The following is a 20,373-nucleotide window of genomic DNA, read 5'->3' as shown; positions in this document are numbered from 1 at the left end:
TGCAAGTTCTTTTTGAGGGATACATCGTACGTTTTAAAACCTCTCGGATTGCGTCAAACAAATTTTAGAAAAACTGACATTATCAAAATGCTTGATTTCTTGATAGATGACATATGTATTACGCTTAGGATGTGGTCTTCAACAAACAGTCGACAGTCTCATCATAGCAGCCTCCTTTTTTGTCCACTTGTTGTTCCTTTATTTCTATGAGTAGACGTCATACAGGAGAACGTCCGTTAAACGTAACACGTATGATGTTGAGCAAGAGATCAAGCATCTTGACAATGTCAGTTTTCTAAAATTTGAGATCCTGCAAAAGTGTACTGAATAGTCTGACTGCAGTGACGGTAACCTGTGATCAATTATAGACTTGTTGTCAAAATGGCTAATACATTGTATGTAAATCGTCTATAGTTTGAATCTTATTATTGAAATTTGTTTTACTAATTGGTGCTGACTATTCATTAATTTTTATTTGCCTGAAATCCAGTTGAGGTGTGTTGTGCATGTTCATGACAAGAGTTAATGCCAATAGATACAATAAACCTGAATGAGATAAAGGAAAGCAAATTAAGACTGTCACTCTAAAAATATGAGTGTATGATAGACGCAGACATGTTTCTTTGCAACAGGCAATGTACAGTATCCCTTAAAAGAAAACTCTTACTAGCAGAAGTCATCAGATTTAGCGTAATTATTCGCCCAAACGTGCATTGTCAGACAGGTCCAGTAAAAGGGGAGCGCAGAGACCAGAGAAACAGTCAAACTCATATATCGAAAATAAACTTACAAGGCCAAGTTTATTCAAGTGGCCATATTCCTTTACCTCAGGCATTCGTGTTACAACAAATCCTTGACAGCAACTTACCCGTAATACATGGATTGCGTTAACAAAAAATAGTGCTGTCGCTTAAATATTAAGGAAACATACCTAAACGAGTTTGGAATTACATTCACAAAATTGACAATTTCAATACAGCATTTGTTCCTTTTATCGTTACTTATTTCATAATATATAAATAATGATCGATTATCATATCAATCCTCATTTTTCTTGCTATGATTTACCTAGAACCTTTAGTTGATGGATTCAGTAGTAGTGCCAATTTATCCCCCAAAATAGTGAAATGAGAAAAAAGCATAATTATAGATGGTAATTTTAAATTTTATCGTGCAAAAGTTTATATTGTACCAGTATCAAGTTAATTTGAACTTGCAAAGTGTTTGTTTATCATAATATTGTTTTTATAACAGAATAAGCGACAAAAAGACCGTAAATTTCACACATATACAATATGTCATCGAAACAATTTGGAAAAATATTCTACGCATCCCTCTTAAAAAAAACTATTGAAAAGTAAAAAACAAACCCAGCTGCACATAAAGAACATTCAAAAATTTTAAAATATCAAAGAATGAAAGGTAAACTGCACTGGCTGAAAATCAAATGTTTAAACTGGCCAAAAAACAGCCATCATCCTTAAGTAAATAAGATACCAAAAGTAGTTCTGACAATTTGCATCAATTCAGAGAGACAATAGTGTTTCAAATATAAAAATCCATAAAAAATAATACGACGGTTTGAAATTCTTTAAACATATAATTTGAATAAAGACTAGAGTAAACTAATGTAATGTTCTTGTCAATAGTAGAGATAACAAATTCGCACTAAACGGCCATTTTAAATAGTATATGGAAAGGCAATTATTACCAATAATCTTTAAGTTTACCATATGTGGAAGTATTTTATTAAAATTATACTTCCATTATTCTGTAAAGCGAACACTGTTAACATTGATATATAAAGGCAACAGTAGTATACCGCTGGTCAAAACTCATAAATTCATGGACAAAAAAAACTTCGGGGTAACAAACTAAAACCGAGGGAAAGGCATTAAATATAAGAGGAGAACAACGACACAACACTAAAATGTAACACACACAAAAACGGACAACGCATCAGAAAAAAACCCACGAGAATATCGAATATTAAATCAAAATCAAATACATGAATTTGGGATAGACAAGTACCGAGACACGTTTTATCGCTATGTGAATTTACACTAAAAAAAGAGAAAACAAACGACGCAACGTTAACATGTAACACACACAGAAACCACCAATAATAGAACTTGGTACAGGACATTTTTAAAGGAAAAAATGGTGGATTGAACCTGGTTTAATGGCATGCTACATCATTTTTGTTCTGTTCTTGCAAAAACTCTTAGAAATTTCGTTTCGCAGGCCAAACGCACAACAGATTTATGAATGAATGCTTTGTAACTTCAAAGTGCTCAGCGTTGTAATATAAAATCGAATCTCTTCGTCTCGTCTCAGGTTGTAATAAAGTTTTTATCATTCATATGACCAAACTTAATGTTTTGGTTAGAGGTAAACATGATAATTTGGTATATTGTACTTTACTTTGTGACAGTGGCATTTATCTATTATCGAATTGAGCTAATGGCCAAAACAACATATTTTGCAGTCATAACATTTATTGTCCTTTCCATGTATTAATAAACAGAGAACAACAGTTCAAAATGTAGGAATAGCCAAGAGACACCATATTAATATATATAATATATTACATTTGCTTTGATTATATTTACATACAAATATTTTTAAATCTAAAATAACGATTTTATAAATAGCTAATAGCTTTTGCTTTATGTTAACTGTGGCTGAATGAATAGGAAGATCAACAGTTTTCGTTACTAACTAAATAAACTTAAAATGTACGATAGAGAGGAATGTTAAATGTTATAATGTAAAACAGGATAATGATTAAAAATACCACACAATATTTTTTGAGTGAATAGAAAGCAAGATAACTTGACAGTAAATGGTATGTGCTCAGATGTAAAAGGATATTGGTTAAACATTCCCATTCTCTGAAAAAAAAACCCTGACAAAACGAAGAGAGTAACGATTTATGTGTTAAGTTGACAAAGATAATGAGTAAAATAACCACGTCTACAGAATGCGTATTGCCACGAGGAAACTATTTGTTTCGGGAACCGGTTATTCAAAACGTTACTGGAGTAGCTGTGTCTCTGATGTCTGTGATAGTTTATCTTAAGTGGTCTTCTGTTTGCATCATCCATGACAATGAAACAGGTATGGTTATACATCAGGTATGGTAATAAAACAGGTATGATAATCACAAAGGTATGGTAATGGAATAATTATAATAACTTTTAAAATAGGTGCGGCAATGAAACAGGTATGATAATAAAACATGTATCATGATAAAAAGGTACAATTATTAAACAGGAATGATGATAAAATAGAACAATATTGAAACAGGTATGTTGAAGATAGTTTAGTTTAAGATGCTAATTTATTTGTTAGTTTTTATTGGCTTTGAACCAGTTGTCAGCAACTGTGAGTACTCCCAGATCTGTTAGATGTAATTCTTTTAGTGTTCATCTCATAGGTTGAGCCTCTTTATGTATTTTTTAGCTTGTTATTATGTTGTACTGTTACTCCACTGTCCGCGATTAGGGGAAGTGTTGCTGCTTTCACACGAGTTTTACCCCGCCACATTCCTTTACCAAAGAGTTTTTTATTTGAGTTGTTGTCGATATCTGTTGTTTCTTATATTTGTTATTCGTCTATAGTCTTGCAAAGTTTTTTCTTGTATTCTGCTATTACATTATCACATGCTAGGGGTGGGGTTGGCGAAAAGAACTAGTTAAACCAACCACATTCTGTATTCCTGTCACAAATCACGAAACTTTAATCCAGTGGTTGTCGTTTGTTGGTTGTGTAACATATGTTTTTCGTTTATTATTCGTTCATAAATTATGCCCTTATTTTTCTTGTTTTTTTTTGTTTTACATTTGTTATTTTTAGGAGCCTCTAAAGCTCATTATGCGGTAAGAACATTGTACATTAACGAAAGCTGTATGTGACATATAGGTGTACATTTTGTATCATGTGGTTTCTTGTGGAGAGTTGTCTCTTAAAAATCCATACTTAAAAATCAAATATCTGCAGTTGTTATAAAGGTTTATTGGGAAGTTTGCATTAGGTACGCATGCTAGAGCAGTTTTGAAGCAGAATGTGGTATAACAATGATGGTCACAAAGTTATTTAAAGATTCACCATATTTATACTATTCGCAGATTACCAAGCAACACTATTGCATCAAATGTTATCGGCTGCTGGAATCTTTGGGAATGTACAACACATGGAACAACTGACGTCACAGAAAATAGACGAACTTATGTCCGAAAAAACAGCTACTAATGACGATAAAATCTTAAATTGCACTTTATTATGTAATCTGAAAGCGTGCCAAAACTACTTAGCAAAGGTATTATAATAAGTATTGATATACACATTTTCCTACATAATTTTTCACTCCGACCGAGAGAGTGATACTGCTCAACTTCTGTTCGTCTGCCAGAATAATAGAATTTTTATTTCAGAAACCGTCTGAATCTAGCAACTAGTGAAATATGTGTATGCAATACCCCAACCAGGATTATAATTTAGAACGCAAGACGCTAATTTCGTCTACATAAGACTCATCAAACACGTTCATATCAAGATATCTATAAAAAAAGTACAAAGTTGAAGTGCATTGAGGATAAAAAATTCCCAAAAAGTTGTGCCAAATACGGTTAAGGTAATCGATGCCTGTGATAGAAAATCCTTTTCTTTTCGACAAATGCAAAGCTTTGTTAACAGGAAATTTATAAAAAATACCATATTATTGATATTCATATTAACACCGAAGTGTTGACTACTAGGCTGGTGATAACCTCGGGGACTAAACGTCCACCAGCAGTGGCATCGACCCAGTTGGGTAAAAAGTTATCAAAGGTACCAGGATTATAATTTAGTAAATCAAGCTACTTCAAAACCGGGAATTGATTTATATGCACACACATTTATGATGCATTAAATTTTGGAAGATATATCCTATGCACTACAAAAAAGCTTCATCTTAATATGTTGTATCATTTATGTGGTTTTGCATTCATCCATACAAACATTTTTCCAGCTTACGAAGGTTTGTTTGATTGTCCGCCTTATGGTGTGTACAAACTCTATGCGATAGTATGTAATTTCCTTTTTTAATAAAATATGTATATATATAAATGTGTTAACAACGGAATGGCATTATGATGAAACAGACTCTTGTATTTGCCTTTTGAATGATTTTGTCATGTCATTGCTTTTTAAGCTTACTATACGGTTTGAGTTTTAAATTTTTTGTAGGTCATGTACTTTGCATTATGAATGGTTATATCAGCGTGTTTTTTTATTCTGAATGCGAATAATTGTATCATTAACTTCAAACCACCTTTTTTGTATATATAATGATTAAATCTTTTTTTTTTTAAATAGAACCTTTTTATAAAACCTTTTATTAATCTAATTCGTTATTGATTTTCTCTATTAATCTGATTGACGTTGACTGACTCATTGCTAACACGAAGAAGCATGCGTTTACCTAGTTTTGAAAGCTATACTGCTACCTGACGATTAGGAAAATTACTTTACGGTCATCAGCCCTTTCAAAGTCTTATGTTGATTTATCTTAACTGTTTTTCCTGTATTATGTATCGCGATTATTTCACAAATTCAACATTATTTTGGCAAAATATGTTTTAAAGTGTACCAAATAAATAACTAGTTATAATTAACTACTCACATTTAAGTATTTTTTTTGTAATTTATTATTCAGCCTTTCGAGTATGGACGTAAACATGTTGTCAGATCATCCCTCATACATAACTCCAGATGGTTACTTGGAATTGTTGATAACGGGGATATCTCAGTTTTGGAAACTAACTACAGCACTGTTTTAGACAATGTAGCAGTGATACAATACCGCACTTCAGATCTAAATAAACCACAACATCATACAAATAAGGTAACCTGAAATAATGATATATACAATTGTTTAAACATATTTTACCTTAGATATCATTTTCTATATAAGATGAGTTCACAATATGTTTACTATTTTTCAAATTACAAGCGTTGCACTATTTGACCGGTCAACAGTTTCCAACTATTAGACCAATATTTTCCAACTATTGGACTTTGATGAAACTATTTGACCGCAAGCTTCATCCTATTTCTAGGAATTTCCAAATTTCAAATGCAATTACGGGATTTGAGGATTTTCAAAAGATATTAATGACAAAAACACTTACTAGATTTTGTGCGTCCAAAAAGTAAAATCACAAAAATACTGAACTCAGAGGAAAATCAATTAGGAAAGTCCATAATCACATGGCAAAATCAAATAACAAAACGCATCAAAAACAAATGGACAAGAACTGTCATTTTCCTGACTTGGTACAGGCATTTTCAAGGCACTTTACTTTGCAATCACGCCACATCTTCATTTGTATATCCTTGCCAATGACCAGGTACCATTTGTAATTTTCAGCACATTACTTCATCTAGCGTTTCTCTTCACAAAATTGCAAAAATTAATTAAATATTAAGCTTGATATCAGTATGGAGAATTTCTTTAAAGCTGATAAATCCAATATTCAACAAGTGGTAATATAATAAACGTTAACCATTTTAATATGTATTTGTTTGCGTTTACTTTGTTTTAAATGAAGACACAAATACAATGCATCAAATTTGCATTGCAAAACCAAGTGAACGATAAAATAATCAGTAGAAGAAGTAATTCCCGTATTATAAAAAGACGGAATTCAGGTTATTCCGGAAAATTTAAACAGACTTTTCGTAGCTATGACACAAGGATAAAATCATTGTTCGCCTTTATAGTATCGGCAATTGATAAAAAAAAAAACGTAATTAAAAAAATGAAAAAAAATGAAAACTGCGAAATACTAACTATAGCCCCTTCCCACAAAGAAAAAATAAGATAACAATTACAAACTTAGATGTTCCGATCCTGTTTGTCTAGGGGCTGCTAACATGACGATCAAGTGAATTATTAAGGGCGATTCAGAGAAAGGCAAAAAAGACGACATTTCCAAAAATATCAGTCTGTTAGATACACGTGACAGATATGCATAGGACCCTTGAATACGCAAATATTCCTTCGGCTGTTTTTTTTTGTACACAAGTATCATTTCAGATGGATTTTCGCGATACGAAAGATTGTAATTGGTTACCAATTAAAACTTTGATGTGGGAAAATGAAAAGAGACGATGGAGCACCGTTGGATATTTGCAACATTCAGGAAGTCTTCTGACGCTGACAGAAATTTTTCCGAACTCTAAGATGGGATTTAATAAACGAAAATTATTGGTAGGCACATTACCTGTAAGTCATTATCAGTGATTAAATAGTTTTATTTGTTTCAAACTTTTTTAACTACATAATACATGTAATCATTGTAAAAATTCTCGACGTCTTATGTTTTGATATAGCACACAAATGATCTAGAGCTGTAATATGAGTACGGTTATTTTAAGCTACCATTTTCGTGCTTATACTTTTTCTAGAAAATCTGCTATTAAGAAAAAATTAAAGACATTAAGATTATAAAAGATCGAGACATTGATATTTTACGCCGCACAGGAAATAAATTTAGTCTTATTAGACTTTAGCGGTGTTTAGAAATATCATATATGAGTATATCATAAAAGAATTACAGAATCATAATTTAACTTTATACAAATGTCAAATTAAGAAATCAACATGATGGTGACTTATCGTAAAAAAATGTTAACATTCCTATACAAAGACTTTTAAAAAAGATCATTGAATCTTCCTGTAAATACCGACTTTTGATTGTGTACTGTTCCTGATACTGACTTCAATGGTGAGTTATGCATAAGTTTAAAGTTACTTTCAAAAGGTGGCATATAGCATTATATTTCGATATTCCAGAACTTATATGAAAAAAGAGCTGATACTTCAGTACAAAAGACGAAACTGAATATAACAATGCATAGATACCAGTTTTAAGAATTTTAGAATGAGCGTCACAGACGAGTCTTATATGAACGAAACGCGCGTCTGGCGTATAATCCTGGCACCTTTGATAACTCTTTTCCTTAAAGTTATTTAGCGTGTGAAATTTAAAATTTTACCTTTAATAGTGGGATCCCTTTGTCATCTTTAATGAGAAAAGAAACGAATATACAGGATTCACTATGGACTTACTACATCATCTTGCATTAGCCCTGAATTTTACGTAAGTACTTGGTTTCTAATTTTGAAGTGAGCTGGATGCAGTTGTGTACTGTAAGATCTTGAAAATGTGCAAGGACACCCCTCCCCTAATACGTATACGATTTTACAAGAATTTGACATTGGTGCAAATAAGCATTGGTAGAGGTATTCCACAGTATAGAATTATTAGTTATATAGTGTGTTAGTGACCTAGTATGATATAAACAAGGTCAGTAAATTCTATAAGCTCTCACCCCATATGTAATTTACTTTTCCTGCATAGCATATATCATGTCGCTTCAATCATATTCCTTGACATGTATAGGAGGTAAGATGAATTATGATATTGTGAAAAGTATATGTCTTTTTTTTACACACAAATTGTTTCTTCTTAACCAGTTTTATAAGGATACTATACCGGACAAACTTGACTGCTTTCATTGCAATGCACGATGAGTGATACCCAGACGTTTCAACACAATCTTGATGATCTAAACTATGCATCTAATCTTTATGGCTAATTATAAGTTAAAATTAATTAAAAGATGTGAAAATCTAACTGGTAACACACATTACGCAATGATAGATAAATACGCTTTTTCTGACCGCCCGTCACTTCCAAACAAATGATATCCCTCCTATGGGGAAAACCCTAAAACTATCTCAATTCATAGTATTAATCTCGGAATCGTTACATCAGATATAGAGCAAAAATTCTTCACTTCCGTAAATATAAATAATATATAAAATAATTCCTTTCTACCCCATGAAAGGATTACCGAAGATGTTTTTGGCAAAGCTTTCAGGAATTTTAGCTTCTGAATGCTCTTCAACTTCGTACTTTATTTGCCTTTTTAATTTTTTTTTTATACGAGCGTCACTGAGGCGTCTGTTGTAGACGACACCCTTGTCTTGCGCAAAAACAAAATTCCAATTCTGGTATATATGATGACTTAATTTGCAGCTAAAACTGTACGACTTTTACTATGAAGTATCCTTAAAAATTAGAAGGAAAGCTCTAATACACTACAAGTTTTTTCAAAGGTCAAAATATAACACTGTGCGTCTTATCTTCAACATTCATCTGTCCCAAATTTCTTACTAGATCTATACTAAAGATATGTCCTACCCCTCCTTTCATTTTGGGTCTTCTGCAGAATTCAAATTCGCAAAAGAGGCGTAGTTTGTAAATCAGCTGTATTACAAAGTACAACATATATCCAAAATGAACATTGATGTTATGATTAAAGAAATCTGTTTCTGATATTGCAACAGATTTGTGACATTCAACTATAGTTTATGACAAACAAATTTCCGATGTTGTATCAGTAACATAATACCCACATACTTTGTAAATATGCCTTCATAGCTGTGTGGATACAAAATGCGCATGCATGTTAACATTAGATAACATAAAAACTGATTATTGATATTATATTATTGGACTTACGTTAAAGGGTAACCATGATCAGCAAGACCCGTATGGGCAGTAATATTCAGTGTTTCTGCTGCTCCGTTGTATTCCTCTTATGTTTTACTAGTATGTGTTTACCTTGTGTTTACCTCGGTTTTTGATTTGTAACCCGGATTTGTTTTCTCTAAATCAATTTATGACTTTATAAGAGCAAACAACTGTTGCCTTTTTAAATGATAATTGTATATATATCAGTAAAGTCGGCTGATTGTATCATTTTCCCTTTGGTGGCATTTAAAGTGAACGTGGATGAAATGACGGGTGATGTATGTGTAGCAGTAATCGCATCCAGTCTAATTACATTGGGGATTGATGTAATTCTCACAATTTTTTTTATATATCTTGAGTGGAATTATTATCTTATTTCTACAAGCATCCAGTTAAATATTTGTCTGAAAACATTGTTATTTCACCAACTTTAAATTCTTGCAGAAACGTATTCAATGCAGATGACCTTCATGGGTATAGAGGCTGCGTACACACTATTGTGTTACTGGTCCAATGCTCTTAAATATTTACTGATGCACTCTGGTTTTGTTTTTCTTGTAAGCCATGTCTATAGCTAAACCTGTAAATAGTGAAATCTTTTGCTTCTGTGGTGTCTTGTCTGTAGAATACCAGTAGAAGGTTATTTTATAAAACATTTGTGTCACTAAAATTCATATTAATTCTATGTATCGCATCTTATTATCGACAGAAAAAATACATTAACTTTTTCTTATAAAATTTGTGCAATTAATTCTTAGTTCTTCATCAAGATTCAAATTTGTTTTTCATAGTTTCAAACAGGTAAGTTGATTAACAAATGGTCGTACAATAATAAATCTCTTTAATTTTTCAACTGTATTCTTTATGTTGTTCAACATTTTAAAATACATTTCAGATATGAGATAACACAACCCCTTGATGGAAAATGGGGTGCTCAGATGGAAAATGGATCATGGAATGGTTTGATAGGTCAGCTTGAACGACGGGTAAGAAAAGTTGGGACCGTTTTGTGTATTAAGAAATTTGAGGTAAAACCGAATACTATGTTTTTATAATGAAAAACTGTTTCCAATTTTTTCTTATCGCCAGTTGATAATCGCAAATCACATAGGAAATTAATTTTTAATGATATACTTTGTATATTTTTTATATGCGTGTTTAAATTAATTTTGCTTCCGCATGTGATAAAATGCAATGTATTATATGAATAAGGATATACATTTTTGCGAATTGATATATGTAATCGTTAAGAATAACATTTTTTTATAATAGGAACACATATGTAAATATTAAAACAAACAGGTTAATGTATTATGTGTAAGAAATATACGCATAGAAATTACTGACAAGCGGCAATATCATTAATGCACGGATTATAAATGATCTGTAGGTCATATAGACACCTGCATTTTTATAGAATGAATTTTAAATCATAAAAAAGACAGCTTCAGTTTATGACTCGTTTTCATATACCAAACAGGTAAATATTAATGCACGACATACAAAGAAACACAGTAACACATAAAACAATCCGACTACCCATAACGATGCTGAAATTTTGTTTCCATAAAATTTAATCTATAACATAGTCTATAAAAGTCCTTATACAGGGAGATGGTGCTGTGCGGTAACACATTTTTTTTCTTCTGAATTACGAATAAATAAACTCATCATAGATACCAGGACTAAATTCTATATATACGCCAGACACGCGTTTCGTCTACAAAAGACTCATCATAAAACAGATGAAGGTTAGAATGACAATTTGTATCAGAAATCAGCTGTAGTTGAATTCAGATGTTCATAATTTATTGCATTAAACCGTAGAAGTATTATATTTATCATTTCAGGATGTAGATCTAGTGGCAGCCCCTGTGTCTGTTCATATCACTAGGGAAAATGTTGTCGATTTCACAATTCCCTATTACTATGACTCTCCAGCTATTTTGTTGAAAAAACCTGATCCGAATGCAAAAAAATGGAGAACATTAATAGATCCTTTAAGCGAATATGTAATTTTGTGTATATTCATATTCCTTCCAGTTACCTCACTTTGTTTGTTTTTCTTCGAAAAATATACGCCCTTCTATAGAAGAATAGAAAACAGAGATAGAGTACGAGGACTTCATCATTTTTCTGACTCCTTGTGGTATGTGTATGGTGCATTGTTAACACAAGGTAATTACACCTTAAATGAAGGTAGGACCTATAACATCTTGTTTATAAAATTTATTATTCTCAATTTATACATTAAGAAAAAGTGTTGGATTTTTATCCCTTCATGTTTGTGTGTATGATTTATGAAATTCGAAAATGCATATAGCTTGATTGTTGTGGCTTGATATCTTCTCTTATTAAACTGTATTCTCGATTGAATGCTGTATATCTGTAGATAAATATAATATGCATTTTCTGGACGAAAACAAATGAGAAATGAAAAGGAATGTAATAAAAAAGGTGGACCGAGATGAAGGGTGTGGATTTTGAATCCACAGAAAAATTACAGTATGTCTGATACTATCAGTAATAGTTGCCGTACAACAGGCTACATGCAATTCCCTGAAAAAAAAAACCGGTATGAGTAACTTTCGGATAGGGTGTCTTTTTTTGCTTACCATTACTACATGGCTACGTATTTTCCAATCTCGCATAGACATATGGAGACCCCTTGATAGCTTAAGAGTATGAATAACCGTATTTCTGTTCACAAGTAAACCATTCTGTTTGTTTTAATGAGTTCTTCGATGATATCAAAACAAGGTTTAAGACATTATATTGCTCATTTAAAACAAATGATGATTAAATTTAGTATGGATTATTTTCACAGTGTAGTAAATAAAGGCAACAGTAGTATACTGTACAACTCAAAACCAAATCCGGGTTACAAACTAAAACTGAGGGAAACTCATTAAATATGAGAAGAGTTCAACGACACAAAATTAAAATGAAACATACACAGAAACCACTAAGCATTAGACAAAGTCCGATGAGAATAACAAATATAACACAAAAACTAAATACATGAATTTGGGATTGAAAAGTACCGTAACACGTAAACAATATTACATAAAATCTTTGATATGGATTTGCTAGACTATATTTAGTGGTTCCATGTCTTAATGTAATTACATCGTACTCATGGTTGAAAAATGACAATGAAGAAGGCAACCTTATTTTTCTTTACTAATATCATAGAAAAATAACTATTTATCATCATGTGACCTGATTATACTACTGTGGCATTTAAAAAAAACTGTTTCGGAATTATAAGACTATGACTTTCATTGACCTTGTGTTTCATGTTATCTTGTAAACACTGCTTTTTCTTACATCAAACGACAGTAGTTTATAGGTGTCCAAATTGCGCAAATCGATAATGAAAATAACAAGGTACCGAAAAAAACTGGGCGAACCGCATGGGCTTAAAAAAGGCAAGATCAGATGCGTCAACAGTGTGCGTTGACATGGTAATCGTATCTTGCTTTGCATGTAACACCCGCAATGCGATTTTGCATTTAATCAAAGAATACATATATGGTGCAGTAAAACAGGTACCGTCAATGTTATAATGTATGGATTTGTTTTCCATATTTTCTAACATAGGTGGTGAACATATGGCAGGTTCCTCTTCAGGTCGTACGCTTTTAAGCTGCTGGTGGATATTTTGCATAATAATGATGGCAACATACAGCGGTAACCTTGTAGCCTTCCTCACTGTAACAAAAGAAAAACTGCCTTTCTCTAATATTGCTGAACTTGTCGAACAAGGCAGTTATAAATGGGGAACACACGAGGGCACTGTATTTGAAACAATTTTCAAGGTAAACATTACAAAATTTTAAAAAAACCTATAAGATTATGCACAGAGATTGTGACAAAGGATAAGTCATGTTGTTTGTATTTTTTATTTAAGAATTGAATGCTTGTTTTTGTAAATTTATTGGGTGGTAAAAGCGTTGACCGAAGTACATTTTGTATGAAGCGCGGAATCGCATCATTCTAAAAATGTACGCACGGTCAACGCTTTTAAAACCCTATAAAGTTACAAAAAGAAGCATTCAATACTTATATTACATTTTTTAGCTAGTATCATGAAAACACGATTTTTATCCAGTTTTATTTAATTCACCTGTGCACTTTATTGTGGGACCTCGTGGCATGATGCATGATAAATGTTATTGTCTCATGCAATTGTTTACGGAATAACATGTGATGTGCTGTTAGCCAATCAGAATAACGTATTATAATGAAACATACATCTAATGTAATTATATAGATATATAAATATATATTCGATATATTAACTAATAGAACATATCTCACTATCAAATTTATTGCAAATATATAGATTTTAAACTAGATAACAAGCGTCATTTAGACAAATGCACTGCAGCCTTCCCATTGCATTTCTGGGTCCTACAAAAATGTATCATATCTAAATATCTAAAAGGATAAGCAAGAGAAGAACTATTGAAACGTGCAAATGACGCCAAATTGTCAGTCGGTTTCTTTTTGGATTGTATGCCTTTTACTTAAACATTTTACTCATTTATCTGCTTTTATGCCTTAAAAAGTTTTATAGTTGTACTAAAATTTGAATAGCTGGACAAGAAAATCTACAAACGAGGTGACATGTTCGTTAATTTCTTAATAGGGTTGTTACCCTTTAATGATAAATTCTATAATCATTTTGTTTTTGTTTGTTTTTGTCTTCGTATTGTCTTCAAAAAGTACAAACGACTAACTTAAAACGTTGAAAACCAAACAATGAAAAGCATAGAAAGAATTTCTAGTTGTATGCAATTAGTCAGGAGTATGACATTCGTTAAGTTGGTCAATATAGTTTAACGTTTGTCTTTGTCAGGAATTATGGAATCCCCCTAATATAGAAAATAGTGCGAAACTGTAATACAAAAATTTGACAAGCAAAAAAAGTACAAGATAGACAAAAGAAGAATCAAGTCAGAAATTATATTTTAGTCCACATTAAAAAAAAGTGTCCTTTATTGAAGATGAACATAGACACAAGGTGAGCGACATACATATGACATACCATTTCGAGATCAAATTAACATACATCCAATGTAATGCATGAATTATTGAAAGTACTAGACAGTACATCATGATAATGATCACAACAGTAAAAATTTTCGAGACGAGAAAAGACTATAATCACAATACATGGTTCAGGTAGCCTGACGGGATATTTTATTGTGTATAAAGATAATAAAAAAATGAAAACTAACGTTTTTTTTCTATCTCCAGGCATATATTTTCTTCTCCGTATTTGGAATACACTTTTCAGAATGGTTCCATTTTTTTTATTTATACTTCTGAACTTCGTTTTTGATTATTCCTTCCGAATCTATTAATTTAATTCACTCAACACTTATTTTAATGCTTCGACAGTTCAGTTAATTTTGTTTTGCATATTCTTATTCTTATATTAACAGACATCTACTCAACCAGATAATGTTAAGTTTTGGAATGGAGTAGTTGCCTACAACAAAACAAACCCAAGTATTCTAAGTCCAGATCCTAATGTTCAAATACGGCTTGTAATGGAAGGAAACTACGCTTATGTTGGTGACCAAACTCAGATGGAACTAGCTATGGATAACAATTGTCATCTTGCAATGGTTCTTTCTGATTTATTGACAATGCAATTCGCAATAGCACTTCCCAATAAATCTCCATTCACAAAGATTTTTTCTGACGAGTAAGTAATTTTTAGAGATAAGGTTCGAATTCTGATAAATCTAAAGTAATTGTTATGAAATGCAACAATCTTCACATTTTAGGGATTTTAGCCTTTAGGTTAATAATAATGTAGTCAGCGAGTCCATAGTTCCGTTGCACGACTTATAAAATAAATTTTCCATTTCCAATCTGATTAATCCCGAAATTATTAAGAATCTAAGCATTATAATCTCCCAGGAAGCATTGACTTTGGATGACTTTCAGATATTACGATTTAAGCGTTGATGTTGATAACCAATCTTCGGACTTATGCAAATAAACAAACTTGTTCATTTTAATAGTTTTAATGAATTTGGCTTTTTTTCCCATTAAACCCTCCATGTATATATATATACATATATACGAGTCTAAATTGAAAACTACGTTAACGTTCAAAACCTATGATTGCGTTGGATAAAAACCGCAATTTTTATACGTGTGCATGTCAAACAAATTTCGTTGTAGAAGGGTCTAAAAACAGCACAAACAACATTTTCCAAAAGACTATAAAGTGAAAATTATATTAAAACAAAACGCATTTGACTAACAGGTCGAACAACTGATGTTCTTTAACCCTGCTGACTGCCATTGACGATTGCCAAATAAAATTGATCACAAGATGTAACAAAACGGATCTGAATATAAATTTAATACGTCACAGAATTTTTTTTTTGTTAACTTGTGGCTACGATGTTGCGCCACAAACATTCGGTGTCAATATTTCTTTAGTACACCAGATCTAGATTTCGACAATATATGTCTCTTCAGTGATGTTAGGGATCGAAACGGTATTTGGAAGGCCATATAATTTACTCTCAATTTAAGATTGACTCTTGAATTTTAAGAGACAATAGGATGAACGGATCATGTTAACCGGAGGGAAAATATGATACATGCCCAAACAAAAAATATAAACGAGTCTAAATTGAAAACTACGTTCAAACCTATGATTGCGTTGGATAAAAACCGCAATTTTTATACGTGTGCATGTCAAACAAATTTCGTTGTAGAAGGGTCTAAAAACAGCACAAACAACATTTTCCAAAAGACTATAAAGTGAAAATTATATTTAAACAAAACGCATTTGACTAACAGGTCGAACAACTGATGTTCTTTAACCCTGCTGACTGCCATTGACGATTGCCAAATAAAATTGATCACAAGATGTAACAAAACGGATCTGAATATAAATTTAATACGTCACAGAATTTTTTTTTTGTTAACTTGTGGCTACGATGTTGCGCCACAAACATTCGGTGTCAATATTTCTTTAGTACACCAGATCTAGATTTCGACAATATATGTCTCTTCAGTGATGTTAGGGATAACAACGGTATTTGGAAGGCCATATAATTTACTCTCAATTTAAGATTGACTCTTGAATTTTAAGAGACAATATAGGATGAACGGGTCATGTAAACCGGAGGGAAAATATGATACATGCCCAAACAAAAAATATAAACGAGTCTAAATTGAAAACTACGTTCAAACCTATGATTGCGTTGGATAAAAACCGCAATTTTTATACGTGTGCATGTCAAACAAATTTCGTTGTAGAAGGGTCTAAAAACAGCACAAACAACATTTTCCAAAAGACTATAAAGTGAAAATTATATTTAAACAAAACGCATTTGACTAACAGGTCGCACACCTGATGTTCTTTAACCCTGCTGACTGCCATTGACGATTGCCAAATAAAATTGATCACAAGATGTAACAAAACGGATCTGAATATAAATTTAATACGTCACAGAATTTTTTTTTTGTTAACTTGTGGCTACGATGTTGCGCCACAAACATACGGTGTCAATATTTCTTTAGTACACCAGATCTAGATTTCGATAATATATGTCTCTTCAGTGATGTTAGGGATCGAAACGGTATTTGGAAGGCCATATAATTTACTCTCAATTTAAGATTGACTCTTGAATTTTAAGAGACAATATAGGATGAACGGATCATGTAAACCGGAGGGAAAATATGATACATGCCCAAACAAAAAATATAAACGAGTCTAAATTGAAAACTACATTCAAACCTATATGATTGCGTTGGATAAAAACCGCAATTTTTATACGTGTGCATGTCAAACAAATTTCGTTGTAGAAGGGTCTAAAAACAGCACAAACAACATTTTCCAAAAGACTATAAAGTGAAAATTATATTTAAACAAAGCGCATTTGACTAACAGGTCGAACAACTGATGTTCTTTAACCCTGCTGACTGCCATTGACGATTGCCAAATAAAATTGATCACAAGATGTAACAAAACGGATCTATACATATATATAAACGCCTAAAAAATGTACATAACAACACCAATAACACAATAAGAAACTATAAATGTAATTATTTATAAATATTTCGGATAACAGATATCCTTCATCAGTATATATGATTGTGATGTTGAGTGAATACTCAACATCATAATCATATATACTGATGAAGGATATCTGTTATCCGAAATATTTATAAATAATTACATTTATAGTTTCTTTTTGTGTTATTGGTGTTGTTATGTACACTTTTTAGGCGTTTATATAATGTATTTTATTGTGTACATGTATCGTTACTTGTAACGATCCAGCGTCCTCGTGGGGAAAATTGTTGACTATTATTCAGATGTTTTATATATATATTTCTTCACTTTTGGAATTTCAGAGTTGTGCTAGTTCGTATTGTAAATAACAATTTTTTTTGCCTATCTGTGCAGTCCTTGCGTCGTGTTTGGAAATTTTAAAATTGTACCAGCTTCTCTGACGTTCGCTTAGTCTGTTGTTTTTGTTGGTATTAATTCAAGAGTGTGATAGATTTATAATTATAACAGATTCACATGATTCATTTTACATCGTGGTCATACTGATGAAGGATCGCTGTTACCCGAAATATCTATAATAGTTACATTTGTTCATGCTATTGTTATATTTTGGTGATGTTGAACTTTTTTCAGATTGGTTTTATATTATATTTTGTAGTGTACAGTATCATATTTATATGATCCATCGCCCGTAAGATTTATCGTTGGCTGTTTATTCAGTCATTTTATATATTTACAAATATATCTTCCCATTGGCATGTAGAATATTAAAACATATTGAAATTAACGTTACATTTAGTTATCCTTTTAATATAAATTACATGGACATTAACATTAACAAAGGGACCGTTACCTCATTTTACACTGGGTTGGAACTTTAGATAAATGATACAGTCAGTAAAAATATAGGATGGTCTAAAATAATGAATATATTTTGATTTTAGAATGAATGCTATTTTTGAAAACGGGTTATTACAGAAGTGGAAGTTAGAACACTGGCCGACACATGGAATTTGTGACAATAATCCACGCAAAGAATCAACACCAATAACTCTAATAGATATACATAGTTCCTTTTACGTGGTAGCCTTTGGTGTTTTCAGTGCTTCTAGTCTTCTTATATATGAATGTTTTAAGTGGAGATATCAGAGAAAGAGATTGATGCAAGACAAAGGAAAACAAAGATCACATGAAACTGACATAGTAAGGACGAAGTCAAGTCTTGAAGACTGTATGATCTACTAAAGATTTTTTTTTATCAAATCAATCAAATTTGATTAGTAAAATAACGTTTGAAAATGTTGTCTCTGTCGCTGTTAAAATTATACTACTGTGATTAGTATTAAATAGCTTGTATAGGGTAAAATGCAGGTAAAAGATTAAAGGAACTTTCATATTGATCAAATATGTATTCACGTTATATGTTAATTGAATTAACAATTTAGATGGCATTTTGTCCTAGAGAAACACTGTTTTAAAACTAAGATGGCAAATGTCGTTGGAAAAATGAACTGTGTAAAAACATAGATTACAAAATTTTAAGACAATGGGTTGCTTTAAAAGTTAGATAACGAGTGTATTTGGTAATGATATTATCATTTTATGTTATATTTTGACTCTAATCAACACGTAAATTTTTTTTGTAATTGTTTCATCAGCCTTTCGGTATAGAATATGACTTAGATTGCAAACATGTTGTGCAATGAGTTGTATGAAAACTCGGAATTTCAAAGTCACAGAGAATGAGTAGTTTTGAAACTTTAATCGAAAATGTGTGAGCCATTAAGTAGCTTAAATTTAGTTCTCATAATTTTTTGTCTGTTTTATTGTTAAACAAGAATGTGTCCCAAGTACACGGATGCCCCACTCGCACTATCATTATACCCCCGCTCTAAAAAAGGGGGTATACTGTTTTACCTCTGTCTGTCAGTCCGTCAGTCCGTCCCATGAAACTTTCGTCACATTTTTCTCAGGAACTACACATCCACACTTTCTGTAATTTGGTATCAACATTTATATATGTCAGCCATACCGTGTGATGCGTTTTCAGATTCATCATTCATCGACTTCATGTTTACCGAACACTTGTATGATTTTACACATGATAGCCAAGTTGAAAATTTTCGTCACATTTTTCTCAGGAACTACCATACAAGGATTTCTGAAATTTGGTTTCAGGGTTTATCTAAGTCAGCTATACCGTGTGATGCGTTTTCAGATTCATCACTTGACAACTTCCTGTTTACCGAACACTTGTTTGATTTTACACTTGATAGCCAAGTTGAAAATGTTCGTCACATTTTTCTCAGAAACTACAATACAAGGATTTCTGAAATTTGGTTTCAGGGTTTATCTTAGTCAGCTATACCGTGTGATGCGTTCTCAGATTGATCACTTGACAACTTCCTGTTTACCGAACACTTGTATGATTTTACACATGATAGCCAAGTTGAAAATTTTCGTCACATTTTCCTCAGGAACTACAATACAAGGATTTCTGAAATTTAGTTTCAGGATTTATATAAGTCAGCTATACCGTGTGATGCGTTTTCAGATTCATCACTCGACAACTTCCTGTTTACCGAACACTTGCATATTTTTACACTATTAGTATTATCCACTTGCGGCGGGGGTATCATCAGTGAGCAGTAGCTCGCAGTTTCACTTGTTTTGCATGTACAATGGACCGTGAAAATTGGTAAAAATCTAATTTGTCATTAAAATTAA

At 32.0% G+C, this 20,373-nt stretch overlaps 1 protein-coding gene across 1 annotated transcript; it reads left to right on the top strand.

Moving 5' to 3' along the window:
* Positions 1–8,109: 8,109 nt before the first annotated feature.
* LOC134710758 (glutamate receptor ionotropic, delta-1-like) lies at positions 8,110–18,891 on the top strand. The gene is made up of 6 exons (XM_063571154.1): positions 8,110–8,150; positions 10,486–10,576; positions 11,441–11,768; positions 13,194–13,411; positions 15,044–15,309; positions 18,591–18,891. Exons 1-6 carry the CDS (start codon positions 8,110–8,112, stop codon positions 18,889–18,891), a joined length of 1,245 nt encoding a protein of 414 aa, XP_063427224.1.
* Positions 18,892–20,373: the final 1,482 nt, after the last annotated feature.

The sequence above is a fragment of the Mytilus trossulus genome, chromosome 3, assembly GCF_036588685.1.
Source record: "Mytilus trossulus isolate FHL-02 chromosome 3, PNRI_Mtr1.1.1.hap1, whole genome shotgun sequence".
NCBI classification, from domain to species: domain Eukaryota; kingdom Metazoa; phylum Mollusca; class Bivalvia; order Mytilida; family Mytilidae; genus Mytilus; species Mytilus trossulus.
This window is presented reverse-complemented; position numbering and strand designations above follow the sequence as displayed.

Excerpts from the sequence above, each read along its gene's own strand:
- LOC134710758 (XM_063571154.1), top strand. The coding sequence starts at position 8,110 with ATGGACTTACTACATCATCTTGCATTAGCCCTGAATTTTAC. Across the intron at positions 11,769-13,193 it reads TGGTGCATTGTTAACACAAG|GTGGTGAACATATGGCAGGT; the intron begins GTAATTACACCT and ends TTTCTAACATAG. Across the intron at positions 15,310-18,590 it reads ACAAAGATTTTTTCTGACGA|AATGAATGCTATTTTTGAAA; the intron begins GTAAGTAATTTT and ends TTTTGATTTTAG.